This window comes from Humulus lupulus, chromosome 8 (genome assembly GCF_963169125.1).
Source record: "Humulus lupulus chromosome 8, drHumLupu1.1, whole genome shotgun sequence".
Taxonomy (NCBI): Eukaryota; Viridiplantae; Streptophyta; class Magnoliopsida; order Rosales; family Cannabaceae; genus Humulus; species Humulus lupulus.
Window position 1 is genome coordinate 88134492 of NC_084800.1, and position 24743 is coordinate 88159234.

The 24743-nt window shown below is 30.3% G+C and overlaps 2 protein-coding genes and 1 pseudogene across 2 annotated transcripts; all 3 read right to left on the minus strand.

Annotated features, from left to right (window-relative positions):
* Positions 1-5909: 5909 nt before the first annotated feature.
* LOC133798055 (putative kinase-like protein TMKL1) lies at positions 5910-9097 on the minus strand. Its single transcript, XM_062236238.1, has 2 exons — positions 8110-9097; positions 5910-7294 (listed from the first exon to the last, which is right to left on the minus strand). The coding sequence occupies exons 1-2, from the start codon at positions 8615-8617 to the stop codon at positions 6699-6701; spliced, it is 1104 nt and encodes a 367-aa protein (XP_062092222.1). The 5' UTR covers positions 8618-9097; the 3' UTR covers positions 5910-6698.
* A 6930-nt stretch (positions 9098-16027) lies between these two features.
* Positions 16028-19643, minus strand: LOC133798056 (acid phosphatase 1). The gene is made up of 3 exons (XM_062236240.1): positions 18840-19643; positions 17637-17846; positions 16028-16341 (listed from the first exon to the last, which is right to left on the minus strand). The coding sequence occupies exons 1-3, from the start codon at positions 19232-19234 to the stop codon at positions 16164-16166; spliced, it is 783 nt and encodes a 260-aa protein (XP_062092224.1). The 5' UTR covers positions 19235-19643; the 3' UTR covers positions 16028-16163.
* Positions 19644-20639: 996 nt separating this feature from the next.
* On the minus strand, positions 20640-24259 carry LOC133795771 (F-box protein At5g07610-like; annotated as a pseudogene).
* Positions 24260-24743: the final 484 nt, after the last annotated feature.

Here is a 24743-nt window from a genome sequence, read left to right on the forward strand (position 1 = left end):
CATCTTCTAGAACGATGATGTTGGAAATGACTTTATGAATAAGTCTGCAAGATTTTCACTTGATCAAACTTGATGAACATCAATATCACAACTCTTTTGAAGAAGAACTTCGGTGAAATGTAATTAAATATATGTAACATCCTAAATTTACTATTAAGGCTAAGTGCCTTGATTATTGTTTCAGGAGGGCGTAGTAGGATAGATATGTTGAATTAAGCGAATAAATGTGTGGCTATGTTGGATACATGATTTACGTGGTAATATGAACATATGTGCATGTTTATGTGTATTAAATATGCATGTGGGCCCGTTCTTTTTAATAAGGGCATATTTGTAATTTTGAATCGTTGATGGTATAAATGTGATTATATGCGTTCAATGATTGAGGTCACATTATTATGTGGATATATTTGTAATATTCGGCTTGAGGCGATCCTAGTGAGCAGAATAGTCACAACGGGGTCCAATACCCGGCTCAGGGCGAGCCTGGGTGTACTTTGGGGACGTAGTGCCTATTTGGGATTTATTGGTTAATGGACAATTATTTGGTGATTAGTTGGTCATGTTGGGATTAATTGGGAACTTATAGGACTATTTGAGGATTAGTGGGAAATGCGGTAAAATGACAGGTTTGCCCTTAAGGGAATTAGGAGGCTAAGGATAAGTTAGAGGGTCTTTTGGCCTTTTGGTGTTAAGGGATATACTCAAGGAAACCTCAGGAAGTAATTAGAAATAATTAGAAACAATCTTTCACATCTCTCTTTCTCTCTCTCTTGTGAACCCTGGGGAAGCTTTTGGAATTTTTGGGAGATTGACTCAGGAAAATTAAAGATTTGAGTCTAAAGTTGGTTGCGGATTAACTCAAGGATCAGAATCACTTCTGAGGTAAGTTCCAGAACCTGATTTTTACTATAAATTCTATGATTAGTTTGGATCGTTGGCTGGGTTTTAATGGTAGCTTTAATTGCTGAATTGAGGTGAGATTTGTGGTTGGTTTTTGGGTAACTATAATGCTGAGGCTATGTTGTTAAGAGTCCTAGACTCAATTATGGTTTTAGTTCAAGGTTACAATGACTTTTTGTTGAATTAGGTTTGGAGAAAATGCTAAGAAGCCCCAGGATTTCTGGGTTCACGGGGGTGCGCTGCGACCTAGATCATGGGCATCGTGGCCCGCATGACCCCATTTGTAATGCCCTGAGCCTTGGGGGCTTGCTGTTTTGCAGGTGCGTTGGGGCCCTAAAGGGGCCAATCGCGGCCCGCCTACCTCTGGGACTTGGGACTGGCGCCTCTGACTTGGGGGTGCGTTGCGATCCTTAGGGCCAGGTCGCAACCTGCCTAGGCAGCCTTAGCCAAAATAGGTTTTTGGGCTCATAATTTAAACCTAAGCGCTCGAGACGATTTCTACTACCCAGTTTAGTAGAATTCGAAGTCCCAGAGGCTAGTATTTTATTCCAAAGTTTTTAATTGGTTTAGGATTTTAATGGTTATCCATTATCGCATTGTAACTAGGTTATACCACAAGGGCTCAGGATTAGGGATCATGCTCGGGGCTGCCATATGCTAGCTGCTCGGGACTTGAGGTAAGAAAATGCACCTAGGTTGTGAATGGGGGCTTAAATCCCTGTTAATGAATGTGAACATATTTGTAACTGAGAATATCTGGATAGGCATGCTTGTATACGCTGCCATTGAATACTTGTTGTGCATTGTGCTTTGTAATTATATTTGTTTATAGATCGGCCTAAGAGTGTCGGGAGCTGATAGCAAGCGTGCGGAACGCAACCCGACCTAAGGGTGTTGGGGTCGGCTATAAGACCAAAGGACTCGGCCTAAGGGTGCTGAGCCTGAACATTATATAATAAACAGAAGTGTGGATTGCAGTTTACTGTTTCTATTGATTGATGAGTTTGGTTGATGCATTGGACTGAGCTAAATGTACTGTTAGGATGGTTACTTATATCCTGTTATTGATTAAATCTAATGATTTAAGTTTACTGCGTTTAGAACGTTGCCTAGTTGTGCATGATGATATATTATTAGCACAAGTAAATTATGTATTAATATTACTTTTACTAATTAGAAACACATAGAAAGACCATGACTAATCCTATATATTATTAGCACAAGTAAATAAAGATAAAAAAATAAAGATGAGGTTGAAAGAACATAAGCAACTCAAATGCATTATATTAAGAACATAGTAAATCAAAGTAGCAAAATTAATTCACTAGCATATGGAATCATCCCTAACATTCCTATGAAGATTAGACCATTATGCTCATCATTCTCACAAAAATTCTAAGAAGAAAGTATGAAAAGAAAGTGAATAGAAATTTTGCTATAGTTTCTTTGCTCTCAAAATTACATACCAAATGTGAAAGAAGAGTCATTATTTGTAGAAGAAGAAATTGACTAAAAAGAAATTAAACTACAAATGGGGTTTACAAAATAAATTTGAAACATTAATAATAAAATATGATTTTGAAAAATCAAATCTTATTATTAATATTAACATATTTATTTTAGTGAATGGTCAACCTGCCCATTTTTTTTAAACAACACAAAATGTGAGCTTGAAAGCTTAAAATGGAAGCTCCAAGGCCCAAAGAGCACACAAAATGGGCTGGTGGCAGCTGGTGGTGTTGACCCAGCCGCAACCAATAAGAAGAGGCCACGTGGACGCTCAAAATGGAGGAAAGGGCTTGTTTGACTGGGTCAACGCGGGCTGGGTCAGGCAGTTTGGGCCGGAGCTGGCTGGGGGGCTCGCGGGTCACACACGGGTCTGAGTCGGGTCACGACACGGGTTGCTAGCTGCTGGCTGCTGGCCAACGTGTAGCGCGAGGGATAAGTGCCATGTGGTGCGCTGGGAGGAGAAGGCAGTTGGATTTCTAGGTTTGGGCCAAATGGGCTTGGGCTACTTCACTTCAAAAATGTCATCTTTTAACTTTTTATTTTCAGTTTCAACTCATTCTTTCTCTTTTTTTTTTTATTAATTTTCAAGTGTAATTTATTTCCTGAAAATTAAACATAAATTAATATTTTCAATTATAAAAATATATTACAAAGAGTTCATAAAAATATTAATTAAAACTTAATCTATTTTACACTTTAAAACTAATAAATTGATATTTTGAAGCACTGATCAAGTGCCTTTAAATAGAGGAAAAAAGTCAAAATAGAAAAAAAATGGAGTATCTTTAAATACAAAAGTACATTTATATATGACTCATAAGTTAGCCCATAAGGGATTTCACTAGTATTTGTATTTAATTTACATAAGGAAATTAAAAAAAAAACGATAAAGTATAAACAACAATGTCAAATATAGGAAGCAACAAGCAAAGTTGACATGTTAGGTTAATAACTTCATATATGGTATTAAAAAAATGGTCATATACTGGCAGATTAAGACACAAATATTTCTTAAAAAAGTTGACCATAAGGGTTTTTAAAGTCTAATTATTAATTTATGGACCTCATTTTATCAATCGAACAGCCCACAAGTGGAAATATATATGTGTAATAGATATCCTTGCCTTGTTAATGTAAAATTGATCTTTTTGGGATTTCATATGTAGTGAAATGAAGATGGGTTAAATGAAAACGATGTTATTAGGATCTATGATTTGGGTTAGAGAATTGAGAGCTACACTGAAATTTGTAAACACATTTGTAGAATTTTAATATTTAATGCCTTTTAATATTGAACAACTAACCCATCAAACTATATGATGATATTGTATATATGCTTTCAAACGGAAATAATTAAGCTCAACCGTTTGTGGTGTCATCATTGTTAATTTAATTACTTTCTTTTCTTTCTCTTTAGTTGATTTATCATCATTAATATGTATCCATTGACTTAATCTATATTTCATTGTTTAAATAAATAAATCTTTTCAAAGTGTTTAACTGATGATCTCTAGATTAAGTAATGGAGGCCATGAAATTGAAAGTACTATTATGATAATAAAGACCTTTTTTATTAAAAAAAACCCATGATAAAGACTCTTGGACTTTAATTTCTTATAAGTATTTATGAAGTAGATCTGGAACTAAGAAATTTATGGTCCATCTACACACAGCTTGGAAATTTATTGGACAACTCACAAGTATATAGTAGTGAGAAATCTAGTGCTATATTAAGACTTGGAAAACTCCAACCAATCAATGTGGTGGTTGATTTATCTATTAAGCCTTCAAATTGAACATAACAAAATGATTCATCTTGCTCTTTTTCAAAGCTCAATGCAAATTTAACTACAAATTCTCCTAGATAACTAAGTTGACCACTTCAACTTTTCCAATCAAGTAAGAATTAATTCTAGCTAATATAGTGGGCACTAATATTAATATAGTAGAAACCTTTTTAAAGGCTAAAATAAATGTTAAAAATTATTTTGTGTGGATTGAAGTGCCATTCTTTGCTTAAAGAAAAGAAGTGCCCATATATGGTGCTGAGTTCTGCCCTAGACAATTTATCAAGCAAATTCAAGAACAATCACTGTCCTAGAAAGGTGAAAACTGAAAATTAAGAAAAAAAAATTCTAAGAAGAATAATGAAAAAAAAAGGTTTTAGCAAGAATAAATATTGATTATTTATTTGTAATAAGAATAATGATAAGTGCACTAAAATTATGCACTAAAAAATTATATTAACTGATCCGATACTATTTCTTAAAATTATACTTTAAATAAATTTGATTGGATAAATGAAATTGTCAAAAGTCATCGGTTTAATATTTTGGTGCAAAAATTTATTGTAAATATCATTATTCTTTGCATTAATGTTAAGTGCCCTCACCTTTTGCCACCGTGCTTAAAGATTTTATTCTTGGTTGATTGTTGCCCAAGGAGTAGGGACCATGGTTCTTAAGGGGTAGAAATGGCAATACGACTTTGACTTTAGGGACATAAAAAGGAATTTAATAAAAAAGCTACAATTTTATTTTTGTGGTGCTTAGCTTTTACTAATTGTTAATTCAAATAAAATGTTGTCCTCTCCATTCCGACCCCACCAAACCTCAATCTCCAAAATCTTAAAGAATAATTAACAGTTGTATAAAGGTCTTGTATTTGTATTAATTAGATTGATGAATACCACATAGTACTATAATTATTCTAAAATATACTAATAAGTATAATAATACTCATTCACTTCTGATTATTATGTTTTTTTATGCTAGATTATCCAAAATTTATCTGATGTGATATTAATTTTAGCCACTTATAAATATAAAGTGGACCAAAAAAAAAAGTGATTCAGAAACATGCAAATATTGTATGTATTCTTAGACTAACAAAGACATAAGTAATTGGGATGAGAGTTTTTTCTAACGCAATCTAGATATTTTGGTATGTATATCTATTTATATATATATAGGAACATATCCTCTTTTTTTTGCAATACGGGTATATTATTTTTCTGTTTCGGCACTGAATAGTTATAATTTCAATTTTTTTTTATAATGGTGTACATTATAATTATCTAGAAAATTTTATAAATTTTCAAAAAATTCTGAATAAATTATGGTACTGAAACAGGTCTAAACTCTTTGTTGCACGCGTGTCTGTTTTTTTTGTGTATGCATGTAAAATTTGACTGATTGAACCCTGTTTTCGGCTTCGTAAACTATTCAAAATTTCTTGAAAATTTACAAATTATTCTAAATACCTACAATATATACCGTCATATAAAAATAATTATAATTATATCTTTCAGGTGCTAAAATAAAAAATAAAAATGTACTAGTGTTGCAAAAAAAATTTATACTAGTGGTTACCTATATAGAAATATATATATATATATTTATATTCAAGAGAAACATTAAATGATATATAGATAGAGTTTCGTATAAACTAATAATGAGATGGAGAAATGGAGTTGTTGTAGAGTCAATACACAATAATGCGGAAAGGGAGCATAAATGACATTCAAGCTCAACGTGACCAACCCTCACATGGCAGTGTTGCCGTTTTCTTGGAATAAACAAGAAAATAAATTTATAATAATAAAAATAAAAATAAAAATAAAAAAGTAATGTTTAAGATTAACATGGAAATATGGAGTCACCCCAACAGCAGCTCCAACTTCTAAGAAACTTGGGAACTAATGACACACACCCATACTTATCAAATTTTAATGAAGAAAAAATCAATAAACAATATGGTTAAAAGCTATAGAGTTATACCATTAGCTTATGTCAATGAGATTCCATACCAATAATCCAATAGTCAAACTTCATGTTTCTGCAACTTAAGCCAAAACTGTTGTAGTAGTTTTGGGACATTTTGGGGCCCTGTAGGGACTTTACTATCTCACTATTCTGTTCATGGCAAGAGAGAAATCTCAAGTCCAAAACAAACAAATTAACCAAAGAGCCAAATAAGATATTCTGTGATCCTTGTTGAATTGGACAAAGTGAATGAGTTTGGATGTACTACCTCTTATCTCTAGGCATCAACATCAACAATCTCTCAATTCCCTTGTTGGGTACTCAAAATTTTATGCCTTTTTTTTTTCTTTCTTTTAAGCTTTGAAGACCCCTCTTCCAATTTGTGCATTTTTTATCCTATCTATACAAGTCAACATCAGCTTCTGTAGTTGTTATTTTCATGTCCTTTGATTCATGCAGATTTTGGAGAAGAGACTTTGTTGTAAGGAGACACATTTGACTCGGAACCAGTTACCAGTTACCTCATTTTCCAATCTCTTCCAGCTTCCATAGAACCTGTTTGATGGTTGGTCTAAGTGAAGGTGAAGGTGAACAACAAGACATAGCAAGCTGAAAAAACTTGAGAATATTTTCCTCAGTTACTGGTACTTCATAATCGTCATCTCTTGTGATTAGTATATTTGGATTGAATAAGTCAGTGACTCTGTGCCGAAGAACTGCTTTTCTAAGATAATTTGGCAAATAGAAATCCTCATCTGGTGTAGTTGGGTTCTCATTGACTGGTTCCTTTCCTGTAAGCAATTCAAGTAAGATTACCCCAAGACTGTAAATATCAGTCACTTCAGATGCTTCCTTCATTTTGATGAGCTCAGGTGATTTGTAACCCTGTGAGGCTAAGGATTCAAGCATTTCTTGGCCAGCAGTTGGATTCAGGACAAGATGTAAGCCAGAATCTGAGATGTGGGGTTGGAAATAGCGGTCCAAGAGTATGTTTTGGGACTTGAGATTGCCATGAATGATTGGCTTCTGAAAGCCAGAGTGAAGATAGTCCAACCCTTTAGCTATACCAAGTGAGATCTTGTAAATTATGGCCCACTTCTGTGCCTCATTATTGCAGTCTGCCATTGAAACCAGTGTTGGTCTATTTAGAGCACATATGTATATACAAACCATAAAGTAGATGGGAGAAAAAGACTTGCTCAAAAACAAGTTGAAGAATGTAAAGATAAGGTTTTTGATGGAGATGAAATGAAACAGCAGCAAAATCATTAATTAGTACAGTGCGTTGGGGAACGATGAAATGCATACTGACAATGGTAGGTGCACGGTGATATTAAGATCAGGAAAGAAATGAAGGTAACAGCTGTTTGACGTGCAAGAAAAAACGAGAGCTACATTACATTATACTGACAACGAAGGTACCATCTTCTGAACTCACTAATACACACACTACTAACACCCTCTTCCCCAGGCAAGATGGCACCTATTTTACCATTCCAGATATTGGAAAAGTAATAAAAACAAAAACATGTACAAACAAATATAAAATTGAAAATGAAACGGTACGAAAATCAAGGGAAAGAAATTATGAAAAGAAAACAAGTCAACATAGATATTCTGAGAAGATAGTTTTCAGCTCAATTTTTTATTAAATTGTATCTACCCTTCTTCCATTATTTCCTTTTAAGTTTCATATTACCTTTTACAACTTTAAACATCAAGTTCTTAAACACTAAAAGATGGATCAAACAATGCCACTCTGCTTCTATCTCTGCTCATGCATTTTCTTTCAGGTTAGCTCTTTTTCCATTTTTTGTTAATCCAGAAGAAATAAAAGATCTACATAATATCCTCTGAAGTACTTACAAGACAACCCAGAATGAAAAGAAGAAATTGGCAAGACAAGAAAGAAAGAAAGAAAGAAAGAAAGTACCTTTTATGAACTGAGCAAGATTACCACAGTGGTAAAAAGGATAAACCAGAAGCTTCTCACCCCTTGGTCCTGCATAAAATCCCAGAAGAGGCACCAAATTGGGATGCCTTATACTCCCCAGAAACCTAATTATTTGGTCAAAATCTTCACCTCTTAATGCACAAACAGGCCTCAGAAACCTCAAAAGCCTCACTGACTTGCTGTTTTGAAGAAAGGCCTTGTACAAAGTACCATAGTTGGATTTTCCAATCACTTCTCCTGGAGCATCAAGTATATCACCAACCGTTAAGTCCTGACCACCATGAAAAGTCACTAAGTCCTCCTCTTCTTCTTCATCCTCCTCCTCCTCGTGAGTCTCGTCTCCATTTCTATACTCTGTTTTCTCTATATCTTCACTCTCATTTCTCCTCGTTCTCTTACAGTAAAAGTAGATGAAAAGAACAAAAAACACTAAAGATGTTGTTGAAGTAAGAGCAAGAATCAATTTGAGCATCTGGGTGTTCACCATTTTTGTTTTGTAAAAAAATCAATACTGATTTGATTCTAATGAAGACCCAGAGAAGGGAAGCTCATTTTTGGAGTTTGAAATGAACAGGAAAGAATATGGAATTAGTGTCAGTCAAGAGATCAATAGAAAACCAAAAAAAAAAACGAAAGTGCAGAAAGAAATGCAAAACATGGTCTAAATGTTTTTCATCATGGGAACAAAAAATTAAAAAATAAAAATGAAAGTTTTTGAGAGAACAAAAGAGCAGAGAGGACAAGAAGATGAAATATGAAATGCCACTTTGTGAGAGTGGGGAACCCAAGATTATTTTTTTAATGTAACTTTAATAAAAAGGAAAAAGGTACAAATAATTAGAATGGAATTGGAAAAAAGAAAATGTTATGAAGAAGGTGAGAGAGAGAGAGAGAATAAAGATGTGTTATTGTTGTTGTGGTTGAGCATGTGAAATGAAAGATTTAGAAGAAAAAGAGAGCAAATATATGCTGGCTGAATCTAGTAAGACAGATCTAATCCATGTGGTGATTTATCTGATTGTCATTGAATGTTATATTTTGGGTTATGTTTTGCAACTTCTCTTTTGGCAACCAAAGATTCTTTTTACATGATCTTTCAATTTGCAACCCCTAATGTTAATCTCCCCTAAATGTTTTTCTTTTGGATTTTTTTTCATATTTGATAATAAAAATAAAAATTCCTGATTTTTTTTCTTTGTGTGTAGTAGGAATTGATAGTAAATAATTAAGTAATGTTCCTTGGTAATGAAGATTGAGTCCATAAATTTTGGTTTTCTCAAGAATGCGATATTGTTCCATTTGAAGAGCCAAGAGATGTCGCATCACATAACAAGTTAACCGGTTATAGTCACCAAGTCAATATAAATTTTTAAACTAAATGAAAGAAACAAAAAAAATGAGAGACTCTTTCTGTCTACCACATCTTCTAGGATAAACAAATATTATTATAAATAATGATAATATTAACAAGATAAATACTTTTAACCCGATGTTTGAAAATTATCTTGTACTTTCATTAAAAATGAAACCTAATATTAAAATTGCATCTTCCAACATTAAGCACAGCTTGTTATGAAATATGGAGACGAGAATGATAATCTGAACATTTTTTCATATTTAGTACTGTATTTGAATTTTTCTAACATGAAAAAATATATTTCAAATGTTTTAATTTTTCTTGATCTTGGATTCGAGTGAAACTGATCCGACAGGTGGTTTTCAGATATCCAAATGTAAAACACTTCAAAATTATTATTATTTTTTTTAAAAAAATCTTAAACTAATCTTATTTTATAATATAAAAATAAATATACATATATTAAGCTATAAAATGATAAATAATGTTTATTTATTTACAGAAATTGATATGTAAATCATTTATATCTTTATTTTAGTTTAAAATAACAAATAAAATATTATTAAAAATAAAATAAGGGTATTTTTTTATATTTTTAAAAAGTATAGTTGATTCTAGTATTTAATAACTGTATTTTTTAATTCTATTAAAAAAAATATTTTATGATTAAAATTATTTATAAATTATAATCTAAGGAAAAAATTAGTAATTTTTTAAAATGTTATTTTCTATTTATAATTATATTATTTATTATTTTGATGAAATATATTATTATATTAATTTTATGAAAAAAAATGAAAATTTGACAGATTCCTATAACAACTAAATACAAAAAGTGATATTCCAAAGAATTATAATGCACAACCAAACACAGTGATATAAATTTCCAGACTATCATATTACTATTTTTCAACTTCCTCAATAATATGAAAACTGTGAACTCCTCATACCAAACGACCTCTCCGTGAAAACTCAAACCTTATTGAACAATTTTGACTAAGGTCGATTAAAAAAGTTTAAACATTCGGTATGATTGAACTATGGGGCATTATATTTGCACCACAATAATATATATATATGCACCCAATTAATTAAAAAATTATTTCTAACATTTTTTCTCAATATTTTTTTTGACATTCTTTAATTTCTATTTTTGTTAATTTTAATAATTTTATTTTATATTGTTTTCATTTTTTTTTAAATAATGATAATTTTTTAGAATTTTTTTTGTTTTAACAAGTTTTTATATATTTTTTGTTTTAATTTTTTATTTAAATATTTAAAATATATATTATTTATGTGTATTTTTTAGAATATGAAAAAAGAAAAATAAAATAAAATAAAAAAAGGTATGCGTAAGTTGAAAAAAAAAATCCAAACTTTATGACTATACGATCATAGTCAAAATATTTGGACCGATATCAAAATACTATATTAAACCATACATGGCTTTAAACTTGCACATTATGCAATAAAATTTTCTTCAAATTTTTTTGTGTCACATTATAAATATTAATGTAAAAACACTGATATTCAAAACAAAAATGAGACAACTTTTTATTTATTTATACTTAGTGTAATATATTTTTCTTTTTGTTTTTTTAGAAAAGAATTGTCATATTTATTTTTATTTTCTAGTAGAAAGGTTTGGAATAGGAAAGAGGAGTTAAGGTTTAGTCTTGATGTTTTTCTCTCAAAAGGTGATAGTTATTATGTTTTGCATGCGTTCATCACTTAAACTTAATATTGGTGCCACATATTTTATTTTAAATTAAATTATTATATACCGTAGTGTTACAACACCATAAGTGTTCCGTAATAATACTTTATTAGAGCATCTACAACCTATAACATCATATATAGTATTGCACCAACACTAAAACTAAAGCATCTTAGCATCATATTTTTTTTCTATTCCAACCACAACACCAAAAATTACACCAAGAAGTATATTCTTTATTATTATATTATTTTTTAATAAAATAAAATATTCTTTTTATTATTATATTATTTTATCATTTATTTATTTAATTAATCCATTAAGTAAAAATATTATTATTAATTACATGAAAATAATTTCATAAATATTAAAGCTTGATAAATTATAATAACACATTACAAAAAAAAATGATGAACAATTTAAGAAATTAATGGATCAAAGTCAAAAACTTTTTAACGTTATAGAAAAGAGTAACTTTAAAAGAAATGAACTTCTAAGACAAAATGTTGATGTGGCTAGAATGAGATAAGAGAATAAAATTTTATTTACAGATTTGAATTATATATCCGATCCAGAGTTTCGCCAATTTATTCAAAGCGAAAAGAAAAAAATTTACAGATCGAGTGCACAAACATCCGGACATGGAGAACAAGGAGAAGAATCTCAATAACAAGGCTCTCAATATCGAGCATCTCAGTTCTAAGGATCTCAATATGAAGAAGAATAAGGAGAAGGAGCTGATGAACATCAATGATCTCAAAATATTTCACAAGATTATAGTTAATATTATGATTATCTTGGCGGAATCGGGAATAATTTTTAAAATTATTAGAAGTAAGTCTTAGTTTGTCTTGTGTTCTATATATTGTTGTTTTCTGTTTTATGTTTGGTGTATTTGATTTTTATATTAGAATGTAAGTTTGTAATATTTTAATTATCTTTTGTATCTTTAATCAATTTCAATTTTAATTTTATTTTCTTATATTGTAGAGTAAGAATTTTCATACACAAATTAGAACAAATTATATAAAAAATTAATTATGAAATATTTAAAATTTCATTTAAAAAATTAAATTATATGTGTATTTATAATTTTAAAAACCCAACATAAAATATAGACATAAATAATACACATATATTTATATATACTAGATACAAATAACGTGCAATATGCACGTTTGCTTAGTTTTATTTATAGAATTTATAAATTATTTTTATTAAATTTATATTAATGTCATATAAATTTCAAATAAATATCTTATTTTAATTAAATAATTTATTTATTTTTGTTTAAGTTTATGTTTGGTCTAGTTTTTGAATTTGGGAGTGACAACAAGATATTTTCTATTATATGTTTTAAAAAGTAATTTGTAGCTAATTGACAGTAGATTATATTATATGTTTAATATAATATTATTCTAATAAGTGAGTTTAAGTTTAATTAAATTTTATTTAAGTTATAAAACATATATTTTATTATTTTTAAATAATCATCATTGTAAAATATCTTATTTTATTTAAGTTTAAGTGTTTACAAACTACCGTTAAATATAATAATATTATGTTAAATATAAAAATATTCCGTTAAAGTTAACATAAAAAAAAAACCGTTAAAACCAAGAATTTCCGTTATTAACACATTTATTAGATTATGTTTGTTCTAGTTTTTGAATTTGGGAATAACAACAAGAGATTTTATATTATATGTTTTAAAAAAGTAATTAGTTGCTAATTAACAGTAGATTATATTACATGTTTAATATGATATTATTCTAATAAGTGAGTTTAAGTTTAATTAAATTTTATTTAAGTTATAAAACATATATTTTATTATTTTTAAATAATTATCATTATAAAATATCTTATTTTAATTTGTTTAATTATTTACTATTTTTAAATAATTATCATTGTAAAATATCTCAAAAATATTATATTTTAATTTGTTTAATTATTTATTAGTTTTAAATAATTATCATGGTGAAATATCTAAAAAATATCGTCTTTTAATTTGTTTAATTATTTATTTTATTTAAGTTTAAGTGTTTACAAACTACGATTAAATATAATAATATTATGTTAAATATAAGAATATTTCGTTAAAGTTAATATAAACAAAATAAAAAATCGTTAAAATCAAGAATTTCTGTTATTTACACACTTATTATATAGAAGAGATATATATATATGATATAAATATATATTTCTTTTAAAACAGATAAAATATATATATTTTTTAAATGTAGTATTTTGTCGTGTGAATAGTACACATTATATAAATTGTGACAATGTTCACACAGCTAAAAGATGATTAAATTGTTGTTGAGTTTGAGTCATTTTGACAGAATCACGGTATATATATAGATTTCAGTTCCATTGGAGTTGGCATGCTCATTTGCCTTGTTTAGAATTTTTTTTCCTAATCAAAAGTTACTCCAAACTCACCTTATCCTTTCTCTTCATGGCACTAGCCTCAATGATTTACTAACATTTTATTGAAAAAAAATATATACATACAATTTGTGAGACTTATTCTTTGTATCTCTCCCAAAATCGTGACTTACTTGACAAGAAAGTGGTTGGAAAAGTTCCAAAACTATGAATTAATTAAAAATTTAAGAAAAAGAAATAAGCCAATATATAAAATACTAAAAAAGTCTTTATTATTAATTAAAGTTCTATTTTTTTTTCGCCGAAAAAACAAATAGGTATGGACCTACAATTTATAAGTTGCATTCATTTGTAAAAATGAAATATAGGCAATTAAATTAATAACACATAAAAAAAAGTATATGTAATGAATGAGTCAATTATGCAGTGAGTTGCTCCAAAGGTCAAGCACAAAATTATAGGGATAATACTTGTTTGTTCAACTTGCCATCATTTTTGGCCCAAATGATGTTACTTCATAAACCTTCAAACGTGTTGTTAGTACAAAGAAAAAAAAAGAAACTCAGAGTTGATTTTCTGATTTTAATATATGAAGAGAAAAAAGAATTAAGACCAATTTAAAAATTCAAAGAAATAAAATGAAGAAAAAAAGAAAAGAAAAGAAATAATAAATGGGTTGTTGAGAAAAACACTAATCAACGGCGGTGATTGTGAGTTATTTTGGGGGCCCAGTGAGTGATGCATGGGTCAGTTATGGGACCCCTTTCACCTCGTGAGGTATGAATGAATATGATGGCCTGTCCAATTGAAAAAGTGTCTGACATTGTGGCCCTCCATCACAAATTCTTGTATTTTCTCAAATAGCCTATTATTATTACTAAATTTGAAAATTAGACCTCCAGGCCCTTTTTTTTTATATAGCACTTGATGAATTCTACCACGTTGTTCTTAATTTTTTTAGCTCATTTACTTTCTTATATATGTTGCACGTTTATTTTTAAAAATGCCCTCTAACTAGTCTCACTGTTCTTATTAACAAATTATGAGTTTATGAATAGTATAATGCTGCATCATGCATGTGAGATCCATGTTACTTAATTATAATTAAATACAAATTAGGTCTTTCATGTGATCTAAATTGAGGAATCAAATATATTACTTTTAATATACTTGTTATTTTTATTTGTTTTCAATATTTTCTTATCAAACGAATGATATCTTCTTTCTTAAGCAAATCCTAGTTATTGTTAGAATGATATTGACCAATGTATATATGATGGCATTTTTGTTTTTATAAGTTGTCCTTTTGTTAAAGAACATATACATTTTCTACTACACTAATAATGTTTTTTTAATTATTATTAATATGTACCATTAGTTTCCTTTTCTCACTAATCAATTTTTCTCATCTTGAAATAACATAAAACCTCCTCATGACACCCCCAAAGTGATTTACACTTTATTCAAATGATTAGTTGGATGATCATAATTCATAACCTAACCAACTTTGTTGGCTAATCACTTTCGGTAATATTATCTAATAAAATGCATTAAGCATACTCTATTTGTTTATAACTAAACCACACCTAAATATCCAGTAGTAAATCTGCATCAACTTGTAACTGATTTTTTTATATATCATTACAGTAAAATTATATAAAGAAAACAATATTGTAGGACTATTGTATATGGCATTTCTTACTACAAAAAAAAAACGATATTTTTGTTTTGAGAAACATAATATAAAATCCCTGATTGAAACCACACAAGTGGTAATCGTTACTTGGTGTCACACTACCTTTTTATTTTATTTTTCAACTTCTTACTGTAACATCCCTAAAAAAACAAAAGAATATTTTAGCTATCCAAAACTCTGGTTTCATTTGCAAATGGCCTTACATCAAAGTAGAATAACAATAAACAGCACAAGCCAATATTCAAGAACGTCCAACTTGTGAAAAGAAGACAAAGTTCTTAACCATAACATGTTTTAGTTGGTTGTTTCTTTGGATCAAGGAAAATACATTGATACCACTTAAGTTTTATCCTTAATACTAACCAGCAATCAGTGTCATATATCAGCTAAATCTCAAGTCTGAAATCACTAATACCATTCAATGCATGCCTAGCTCAAATGAAAGCTACAAGTCAACTTTTTATTGACCACTGAAACCATATGATAGTGACCAATGTAGAAAATACCAAGTCAAAAGACAAGCATGCAGTACTGAGAATTCTAGAGCCAAATGGGATTGGCACCAAGTGTGGTCCTATTTTATAATAGAATGACAAAGCCAAGAATCTTCTTTGGCTAGTGACTCACCAAAGCATACATACAGGCATGCATTACTTTTCTGCATTTGTATGTAGGAAAAAGAAAAATACTCTAAAAAAAATGTCTGAAAGCTAGGGATAAGCTGAAATCCAAAAACTTAAGAACCTTCACTTCAATTGTTTATTTATTTATTTAAGGAACTTTGAGTTCAGTTCATATGAGTCAGAAGTTCAATTAGTACAATAATGACTATTGAAATAAGAGGCTAATATAGAACAGTAGAAGGTAAGTATCTAGGGGATATAATACATTGGATTCGGTAGCTTGAATGAGCGAGTGGACATTGGGGTACCTAATAGATCACTCCATTGGTCTCCAGAATTCCCAAGAATCCTATATCCCTCTTTAACCATCTCACTCCTCTTCTCTGATTTGTATATAATTGCTAACTTTCCATGTTCATCCGGGGCTCTGCAAAGTAAGGAAAGCATAGGATTCAGATTAAAGGTATTGAAGCAGATAATTAAAGAGAGTTATCACTTTTTAAGTCAAAAACTTTATTTAAAGGAAACTTTAAATACAAGCTTCAACTTCCTTCATTATTAGACTAGGCAGTACATAAAATGAATGAAGCAAAGAAAGAAAGAAAAAAAGAAAAAAAGCCAAAAGGGAACAAAGCGGAGAGAAGAAAATTTCAATATGTCAAATCATATACACACACACACACATACATACATATAAATATATATATATTTATATAAGATAAGTTTATGCACTTTGACTATTTGTCCTTTTATTAGTCATAGAATTAGAACAACATGCATGGATGGTGCAATTATTTGGCATTCCAAATAAAAAAAAGACCAGTAAATGAATATATGTGACAGAGTATTTCCAAGTAATTATTCTGCCGAACCTTCTTTTACTCTATAAGCTACCATAGTTCAAATTTGCAATGAAAGTAGAATATTTTTATAACAGTGCAAAGTTTGGTTCAACTTCAAAAAAAAATTATACTTTAGTTTAAGGTCGTATCGGTTAAGGTGGGTCCTTCCTTATCCTTACTACTGACATGAACAAATATACGTGCATGAAATTAAAAAGCAAACTTTAGTACAAAATACCATCTTCTCTTCTTGTTCTTTATTTTTTATCCTATTGAAATACAAACCCAGCCAATACCAATCAATTCTAACTAAGTATTTGAGATCTAAACAGGTTAAGCTGATGATGATGATGATGAGGCACCATTGAAGAAATATAAGAAAGTAGAAAGTAATTATGCAAGTAAGATGAGAGAAACAGATGGAAAGGCTGTACAGTACTATTGGTTTATAATGCGTTTTCTTTCACTAAAAGCAAACACCTCAACAGGAATTTAGATGATCCATTTTTCTCATTTCTATATTTTCTTATCTGGAAAATAGTAGGCCCAGAGTACCAACAAAAAAAAAGCATAGATTTTGTGCCTATTCTCCGACACTTCAGTGTCCTTGATTAAACTCAAATTCAGACTTTACAACTGATCTGAACCATCAAAACAACAAAATAGTACTAAAACTAAAGCTCTCTAGAAAAAGTTCACTTGCAAATAACTGAAGGTCATTAGCACAATCATAAGGGTGAGTCTGTTAAAATGAAGAGGTCATTTTACTAATTTCAACTCTTCACATTATCATTTTGGCAAACTTATCTTGTTTTGTAGCATATATTACCAAAATCAAGTTAAATTATAATCAGTTTTGAAAAAGTTAGAACATTTTTACCTTAGCATAAGCTGATCCCAATCTCGAAACCCTGCGTTGATCAAATTTTCAACAGTAACCTCTCTCCGGCTTTCACTTCGGCCAGTTAACAAGAAAACTTTAAAACCCCGACCCTGAACTTCTTCATAGAGTTTCAAACTGGGCTCAATAGGAAGAGCCATGGCTTTGTCCACCCATTTGTCGAACTCCACTGGATCAAAAACCTCCAAACTGTACCATTCCCAAAACACAATTAGAGAATATTTGAGTAAATGATTCATCATTTTGAATTTTAATACAATAAATGACCATGTTCATGACTGATAAACTATGTTGATAAACAAGTTATAATTGGATAAATCATGTTGATAAATTGATAACCATGTTGATCATAGTTCGATAGACCTTGTGGTGGAGAAATCATGTTCTAAACTAATAAGAAAGAGAATTCGACTAGGATTGTTTGGCTCTCCACATTTAACTCCTTAGCTGGTGTCACTCAAATTCTCTATAACTAATGATATAAGGAGTAGATGGAATTAGAGAGAAAAAAAAGGATAATTATTTAGTTATTGGACAGGGTATAGCTAGCATCTGATATTTAAACATGTAATCATTTATGGAAGATCCCATAAGTGAAAGTCATTATATTATTCAATGATGACATCACATTTTTAAGAAAAACTGGTCACATTAGTCTTTTTGGCTGATGATAAAACTGCTAAAAAATATATGGCATTCCACGTTTTATTAGACAATTTTCCAGAAAGTTTGAGTAAGGAAATAAGCCTTTTTTTTTTTTACTAAGCTACAAAAGATCTCAATCCAAGTGACTGGCAGATTTTTACATTCCCTTTCTTATGCAAAACATTTTTGACAATTTCATCGTTTTTTAGAATACTGTCATTTATGCATATGTATTGGACAATTCAAAATTAATGTCGTTAATATTATTGTATTGCCGTTTTATAAGTTCACATTGTCTGTCGTTTTTTACGGTATATCCCAGATACTGTCGTTGTTTAAGGACAATGTCGTTTTTAATCTTTGATGTCGTTGTTTAAGATATTACGAATCATTTTCCAAAATACTACCCAGAACCCCGCACTTACAGATATTTCACTGAAAAGAAAACTGAATGAAGACTAATAAAAGTGTTGCCTTGTCTGTCTACCTACCCAAAACAAATAAATATAAAAATAAATAAAGTAGGAAGAGTCGTACCCATAACCACGGTCGGTGTAATAAGGAAGATTAGAAAGCAAAGTCTCATCAATGTCGAAGATCCACACGTCTTTTCCATCGCCGGCTAACTCAACGCTCTTGGCATAATCAGCTGCCTCCCTCGAAACCCTTTGGAGATCGGTACTGTATCCCCGCCCAGTAATGTAATTCCTCACATAATCTATACATTCTTCTGGGATTGTTTTCCATGGATTCAGATTATTAGCCTCCACGGAAAATCTCCAACTGCTACAGTGTAATCTATTCTCTTCTTTCAAATGGGTCTCCGGGTGTTCGAGGATTAATGGTCGAGGTAGGGGGTGGGTATCGAAATTTTCGTGAGAAAAAGCGAGGGAAAACAGAGAAAAGAGCAGCAAAAGTCTCGAGAAATTCATCTGGGTCTGGGCAGAGCTTAATGTTGAAGAAGATATGTCTTTTGGGGGTTGGGGTATCAGATATTAAATAAATTAGAATTAAAGGAATCGAATTCCAATCTTTGCGGGAAAAGTAATAATGGGTGGCTTTTCTTTTGTCTCAATCAAAAGGTTGCTCTTTCGGAATAGAAACCTCTGTTTCTGGCTTCGTTTTAGATAGAAAGAAAGAAATGTCCCGAATTTGGGAGAAGGGAGTTTTCGTGAGAGTAAAGTAGACACAAGGAAGGAGAAGAGAAAATGTTCGGATAATAAAATTCGAATCTTGTTCGTGGCTCTTTAATAATCAAAGTGAATTTCCTTTCTGGTGTTGAAAGAGAGGCAAAGAAATTCAAACCCAGGAATTGGTCGGTGAGTTGTTAATACTACTTTAATCTCAGAAATGTAAAATCCATTAAAGAAATAAAGAAAGAAGCATTAAAGAATGGCTTGCTCAAGCTGACGTGGGAGCATTATATGACGCTGTTTCAACTAATCACGAGTGTCATATTAGTCGTAGACAAGGACACTAGAACCTCTAAAACACTATTATTATATTATGTATAGTGAAAGATCAGGCATTATCTATATCTATATCTTTATAGTTTATGCTTTTTACTCATTGAATTTTCCTCTATTTCAATAGAAAACAAACTGAATCCTATATGAGCAGAGTAAGAGTATCCTTTTTCAACCATGTACAATTAGACCATCTCTGTTTTCACAGGTTCTTCTTCCAGTTCAATCGACATAAGGGTATTCAGATTACTGCTTTTATAGTGGATTATGCCATATTACAGAAGATCGACACCAAATAATAATCGAATTTGAGAGTGATTTGTTATTTTGCTATAGTATTCAGCCAATCCACTCCAAAACAATTATCCACCTCGCGGATGCTCAAATTCTACTGAGTTTATTTTGTCCATTGCGGATGACTGCTTCAAAGGCTAACATATTTTTTAACTAATACTTGTTAATGTTAGTGCAAATAGAAACTACTTTCTGCTCCTTGATTTAAAGGAAAGTTGGAACGCAACTCACACCTTCTAATCATGCAAATTAGGTTGGTAGGATATAGTTTCCTTCATTTATAAGAGAAAAAAAAAAGAGAGAAATTCACAAATAAATTAATACCCAATTGGACTTTTCAGAAACTAAACGGTTTCAATACTTAGAAACGACATCAAACACAAAATTGACTGAGAATGTAATGTACTGATAGCCTTAGAGGTGTTTGGTATGGGGTAAAGTAAATGTAGGAATGAGAATTTAAATCTCTTCTTAGTTCAAATTTTAAGAAGCTAAAATTAATAATTTGTGTGAGTATCACTTGTATTTTTAGGATTTTTAGTGTAAAGTAAATATTTTTATACACAAGAGTTTAATATTACCTATATCTTAAAGTCCCTTCACACTTTTTAAAACAACTCAACAAAAAGTCGCCGCGATGATAGTAGATATTGGGATCAAAATCATGAAGCTGCCGGAACGATTTGTCATTCAGATTGTAATGTATGAGTTTTCCAGGTATATGCAAAACCAAGAATGAGTCCTCGTCCTTTTCGGCTACGACAATGGAGAATACTCTAAACGCATAAAACAAAAACAATTCAGATGGAGCAGCGGGGGAGATCTCTTTCATCACCGGGTAACTGATTGCCAATGCATCGAAATCGAATCGATACTTGATAATCCATCCTGAATAGTCTTTCTTCATCTCGTAAACATAGTACTCTGTATAGTTACTACTCATTTTACAACTGCAGAAGACATGAAAATTCCCTCGGGACTAAGGCCATCTCCATTTTCAGGGCCTGCAAGCTTGTGAACTCGCTCCGTTTCGAGTTCAAAGCACAAAAGGGTATTTTCAAAACCGCTTTTCCAGTATATTACACCGCTACAGAAGACCCCACCATTGAAATCCATCAATTCGTCTTCCTCAAAGGGTGTTTTACCGGCAAAGCGCTGCCAAGAGGTTGTCTCGGATGAGAAAATGTCAATTACAAAATGGGACTTGTATCTGGAACGTCGAACGCCAATAACTTTGTAGCAAGGCAATGCGAAAGGATCATAAGCAAGAACCATGCCGAAGACGCGATTGAAAAAGCGTCCGTTGGGATTTGGGAGAACGGCGAAGTTGTTTTTGCTGGTGGTGTTGAAATTATGAACGTAGAATTTTCTTGAGCGTTGCTCAGCGTCATAGCCGCAAGACAGCAATAAACCGAAGCAGCATTGTAGAATTTTAGTTCCTTCGAAGGTTAGGAACTTGTATAGAGGAGTAGTAGTGCCGGAGGAGTTATTGTCAAGGAGAAGGTTTCGTATTCTGAACTGTAAGGAGCAGAAGGATTAATATGCAGCAAAAGTGCTGAGATGGTGAGGCGGTGGTAGAAGTCGGGGTTGGAAATGAGAGAGAGCCAAAACTTGCTAACGCATTTGAATCTGAGCAAGGATTTGACTCGGAGACAAACAAGGATTTGAGTGATGGGGTCAAATTTAATACATTAGAATTATTGCCCTACACAATTTCAGTCATGCCAGTTTATTAATTTGGTTCGACTCATCCAAGAATATTAGAATAACTTCTTAATTATTATTTTTTTATTTTAAAAAAAAATTATTTTGATTCTAATTATGATATTAATTACTTTTGTAATTTTGGAGAATTTTTGAGGAATTTGGAATTGTGACTACAGTCAGTAAATTTGCCTCATTGAACTGCCTACATACTTTCTTTACGAAGGATCAAATCACTTTACGAATGATCAAATCACTTGTAGTTCTAGATAGATATTTTAGAAAATGAGTAGAGGAATTCCGGTAATTAACCATTCATAGGAATTCATGGTATTTTAGAAATTTATGAAATTTCAGTAGATGACTATATCATGGAATCATTTAATGTTTTGGAAGTTATGAAAAATTCCGAGGTGAATGACATTTTATGGAATTTTGAGAATTATGTTTGATAGTTGAGAATTTTGAGAATTTGTGTTCATGTGACTGCACTTAGTTTTAGTGACTAAGTTGTCTATGTATCATTTAGAGGAATCAAGTCAAGTAGTTCAAAAATATTTTTTGTGATGTTTTAAAATTTTTTAAGTGAAAGACCTCTTGTTTAAAATTATTTTCATCATTTGATATGATTTTAGAATTTTATTTTCTGTTGAAATTTGTTTATTTATAGAAAATTGTTTTTATAAAATAAAGAGATCAAAACTAATTTTTGGGAGATTCTAGAATCTGTTAATTTAATTATTCCAAAATTTAGTAGTGAATAATTAAATTTCATATCAGATAATATTTATATACTAAAATTAAAATTTAATTTTAGAAATGTGAATTTAGAGTTTGTGATAAAATCTGATATAGATATTTATAAGATAATATCATTATTTTATATTCTAAAATTCAATTTGAATATAAATTTAAATTTGAAATCAAAATAAGATATCATCTCTGGTTTATTTAAACCTTCTACCATACTCAATCATGATGCATTTTTCAAAGTTCTCCAAACTTGAGAGACATGGTTTAACTTTGGGAAAATGAGTGAATCATATCTTTGGATATGTATATTTGCTCTCCTTGATTGTGTATATCATAAACAATTATATAAATATATAATTTTAATCTCTTATATATATTTATATATATTTCTCAGGAGACAACAAAGGTTTATTTGCGGCAATTATTCATCTTCAACTGTCATTTATTTCTTGATTTGAGGAGTCATCCTTAACAAAGTTTGCTAATTTAATTTTGGTAAACAAAATTTTTCTTTACATATATAACATATATGCATATCACTATGATATTTTTTTCTCTCATTTCTTTTAATATCATACCACATCTATGTTTATATATCTTTCTACACACTATATCAAGTATGACCCCGATTTTTTTTTTAGTTTCTCAATATACATATATACATCCTCATACATCTCTTTCTTTATTTATAACCACATCAGACCAATGCATATATATATATATGTATATATTTCTATAATAAATATGATAAATATATATTAATAGTCATGTTTGACTTTTCAAATAACCAAAATAAAGACTCATTTTTTTGTACTTCAGCTTTGGCTACGCTACTGGGCTTGGAGTCATGAATATAACATTTGTTTGATATCTTACCTATTATGTAAGTGTGTATGAAACGGTATTTTTGTATGTTTTAAAATAATGGTATGGTTTAATAGAATTTTGTATGTTTTAACAGTTATTTATTAACACTTTAGTAGCACCTGTAATTCATTAGGCCAAAAGATGTAATGCACATTAAACAGGTGCTTCTTTTCAAATAAATATATATATAAAAAAATACACATTGAATAGATACTTCTTTTTAGAGAAATATATACAAAAAAAAACACATATTAATCTTTAAAATAAAATTTCAAGCGATGTAAAAATTAAAAAAATATACAAATATTGACATTCACGTACATAATACAATTACAGAAAAAATAAACTCATCAATAAATCATAAAATCTGAGCTCAAATCTTATGCAAAAGGTGAAAAATAGACAGACATAATATTTTAAAAAAATACTGCATTTTCTTACAAATTTACCTTCATTGATCATCAATTTAAAAATCTTAACACTCATCTATTGAACTATTTATCTCTTCTCAAGAATGGTAAAGTAATACACTGATTTCTTTTCTGAAGTTTTGAAGGAACAATCAAAAGGTATTTAAATTGTTTTTAATATACTTAAAGAATATTAATATTAGTTCAATAGATAAACAAGTTTATAAATTTAAAAATACTTCCATGAAATAAAATAAATAGGGAAGCATGATCTTTAGCCTTACGAGCACCACTAACCCCTGCTACACCCACCACCACCACTAACTGAAAAAAAAAACAAAACAAAAAGAGAAACAAATGCCCAAACACCCAAATAGAGAAACAAAACTAAAATGAGAGAGATAGACTTACTACACCAATTAGCAATTCAATCAACCGAAACCTTCCTGGTTGTGAGCACCATTGTCAGATTGATGGTGAGAGGTAGGCTGGTTTTCAGATTTGAAAGGAAAAATAGTTTTCCAAAACTGTCGTACCGTGGTGCCACTAGACTGAGATTTCGAGTGGAGTTCGATTGGTTTTGGATTTAAGAGAAAAAAAGGAAAGCAGAAGTAAACGACGAGTACTACGGACCGAGTAAGGGAGACAACGATTGAGAGAGGCTGGCGGAGTACCAAAGTGAGTGAGATGTCAGATCGATATCTTAAAACAAACATGTTGGTGAAGAAGAAGATTGGGTTTGAGAGGAAAGAGTTGAAGTTACAGCTGGTAATTATTTTTTCTGTTGTTTTTTAAATTATCTATATTTTTTTTAAAGAAACCCAAACAAACATAAAATCAATTTTGTCAAAACAATAAAAATAAAAGTTAACTCAATTTTTAAACTATTTAAAATATATTATGTCGTTCTTTTAAAATATTATTTTTCTGTATTAATTTGAAACTAC

Excerpts from the sequence above, each read along its gene's own strand:
- LOC133798056 (XM_062236240.1), bottom strand. The coding sequence starts at position 19,234 with ATGAATTTCTCGAGACTTTTGCTGCTCTTTTCTCTGTTTTCCCTCGCT. Across the intron at positions 17,847-18,839 it reads TACACCGACCGTGGTTATGG|TTTGGAGGTTTTTGATCCAG; the intron begins GTACGACTCTTC and ends GGAATGGTACAG. Across the intron at positions 16,342-17,636 it reads TGGGATCAGCTTATGCTAAG|AGCCCCGGATGAACATGGAA; the intron begins GTAAAAATGTTC and ends CTTACTTTGCAG.
- LOC133798055 (XM_062236238.1), bottom strand. The coding sequence starts at position 8,617 with ATGGTGAACACCCAGATGCTCAAATTGATTCTTGCTCTTACTTCAACA. Across the intron at positions 7,295-8,109 it reads TCTTGCTCAGTTCATAAAAG|ACTGCAATAATGAGGCACAG; the intron begins GTACTTTCTTTC and ends TTTCAATGGCAG.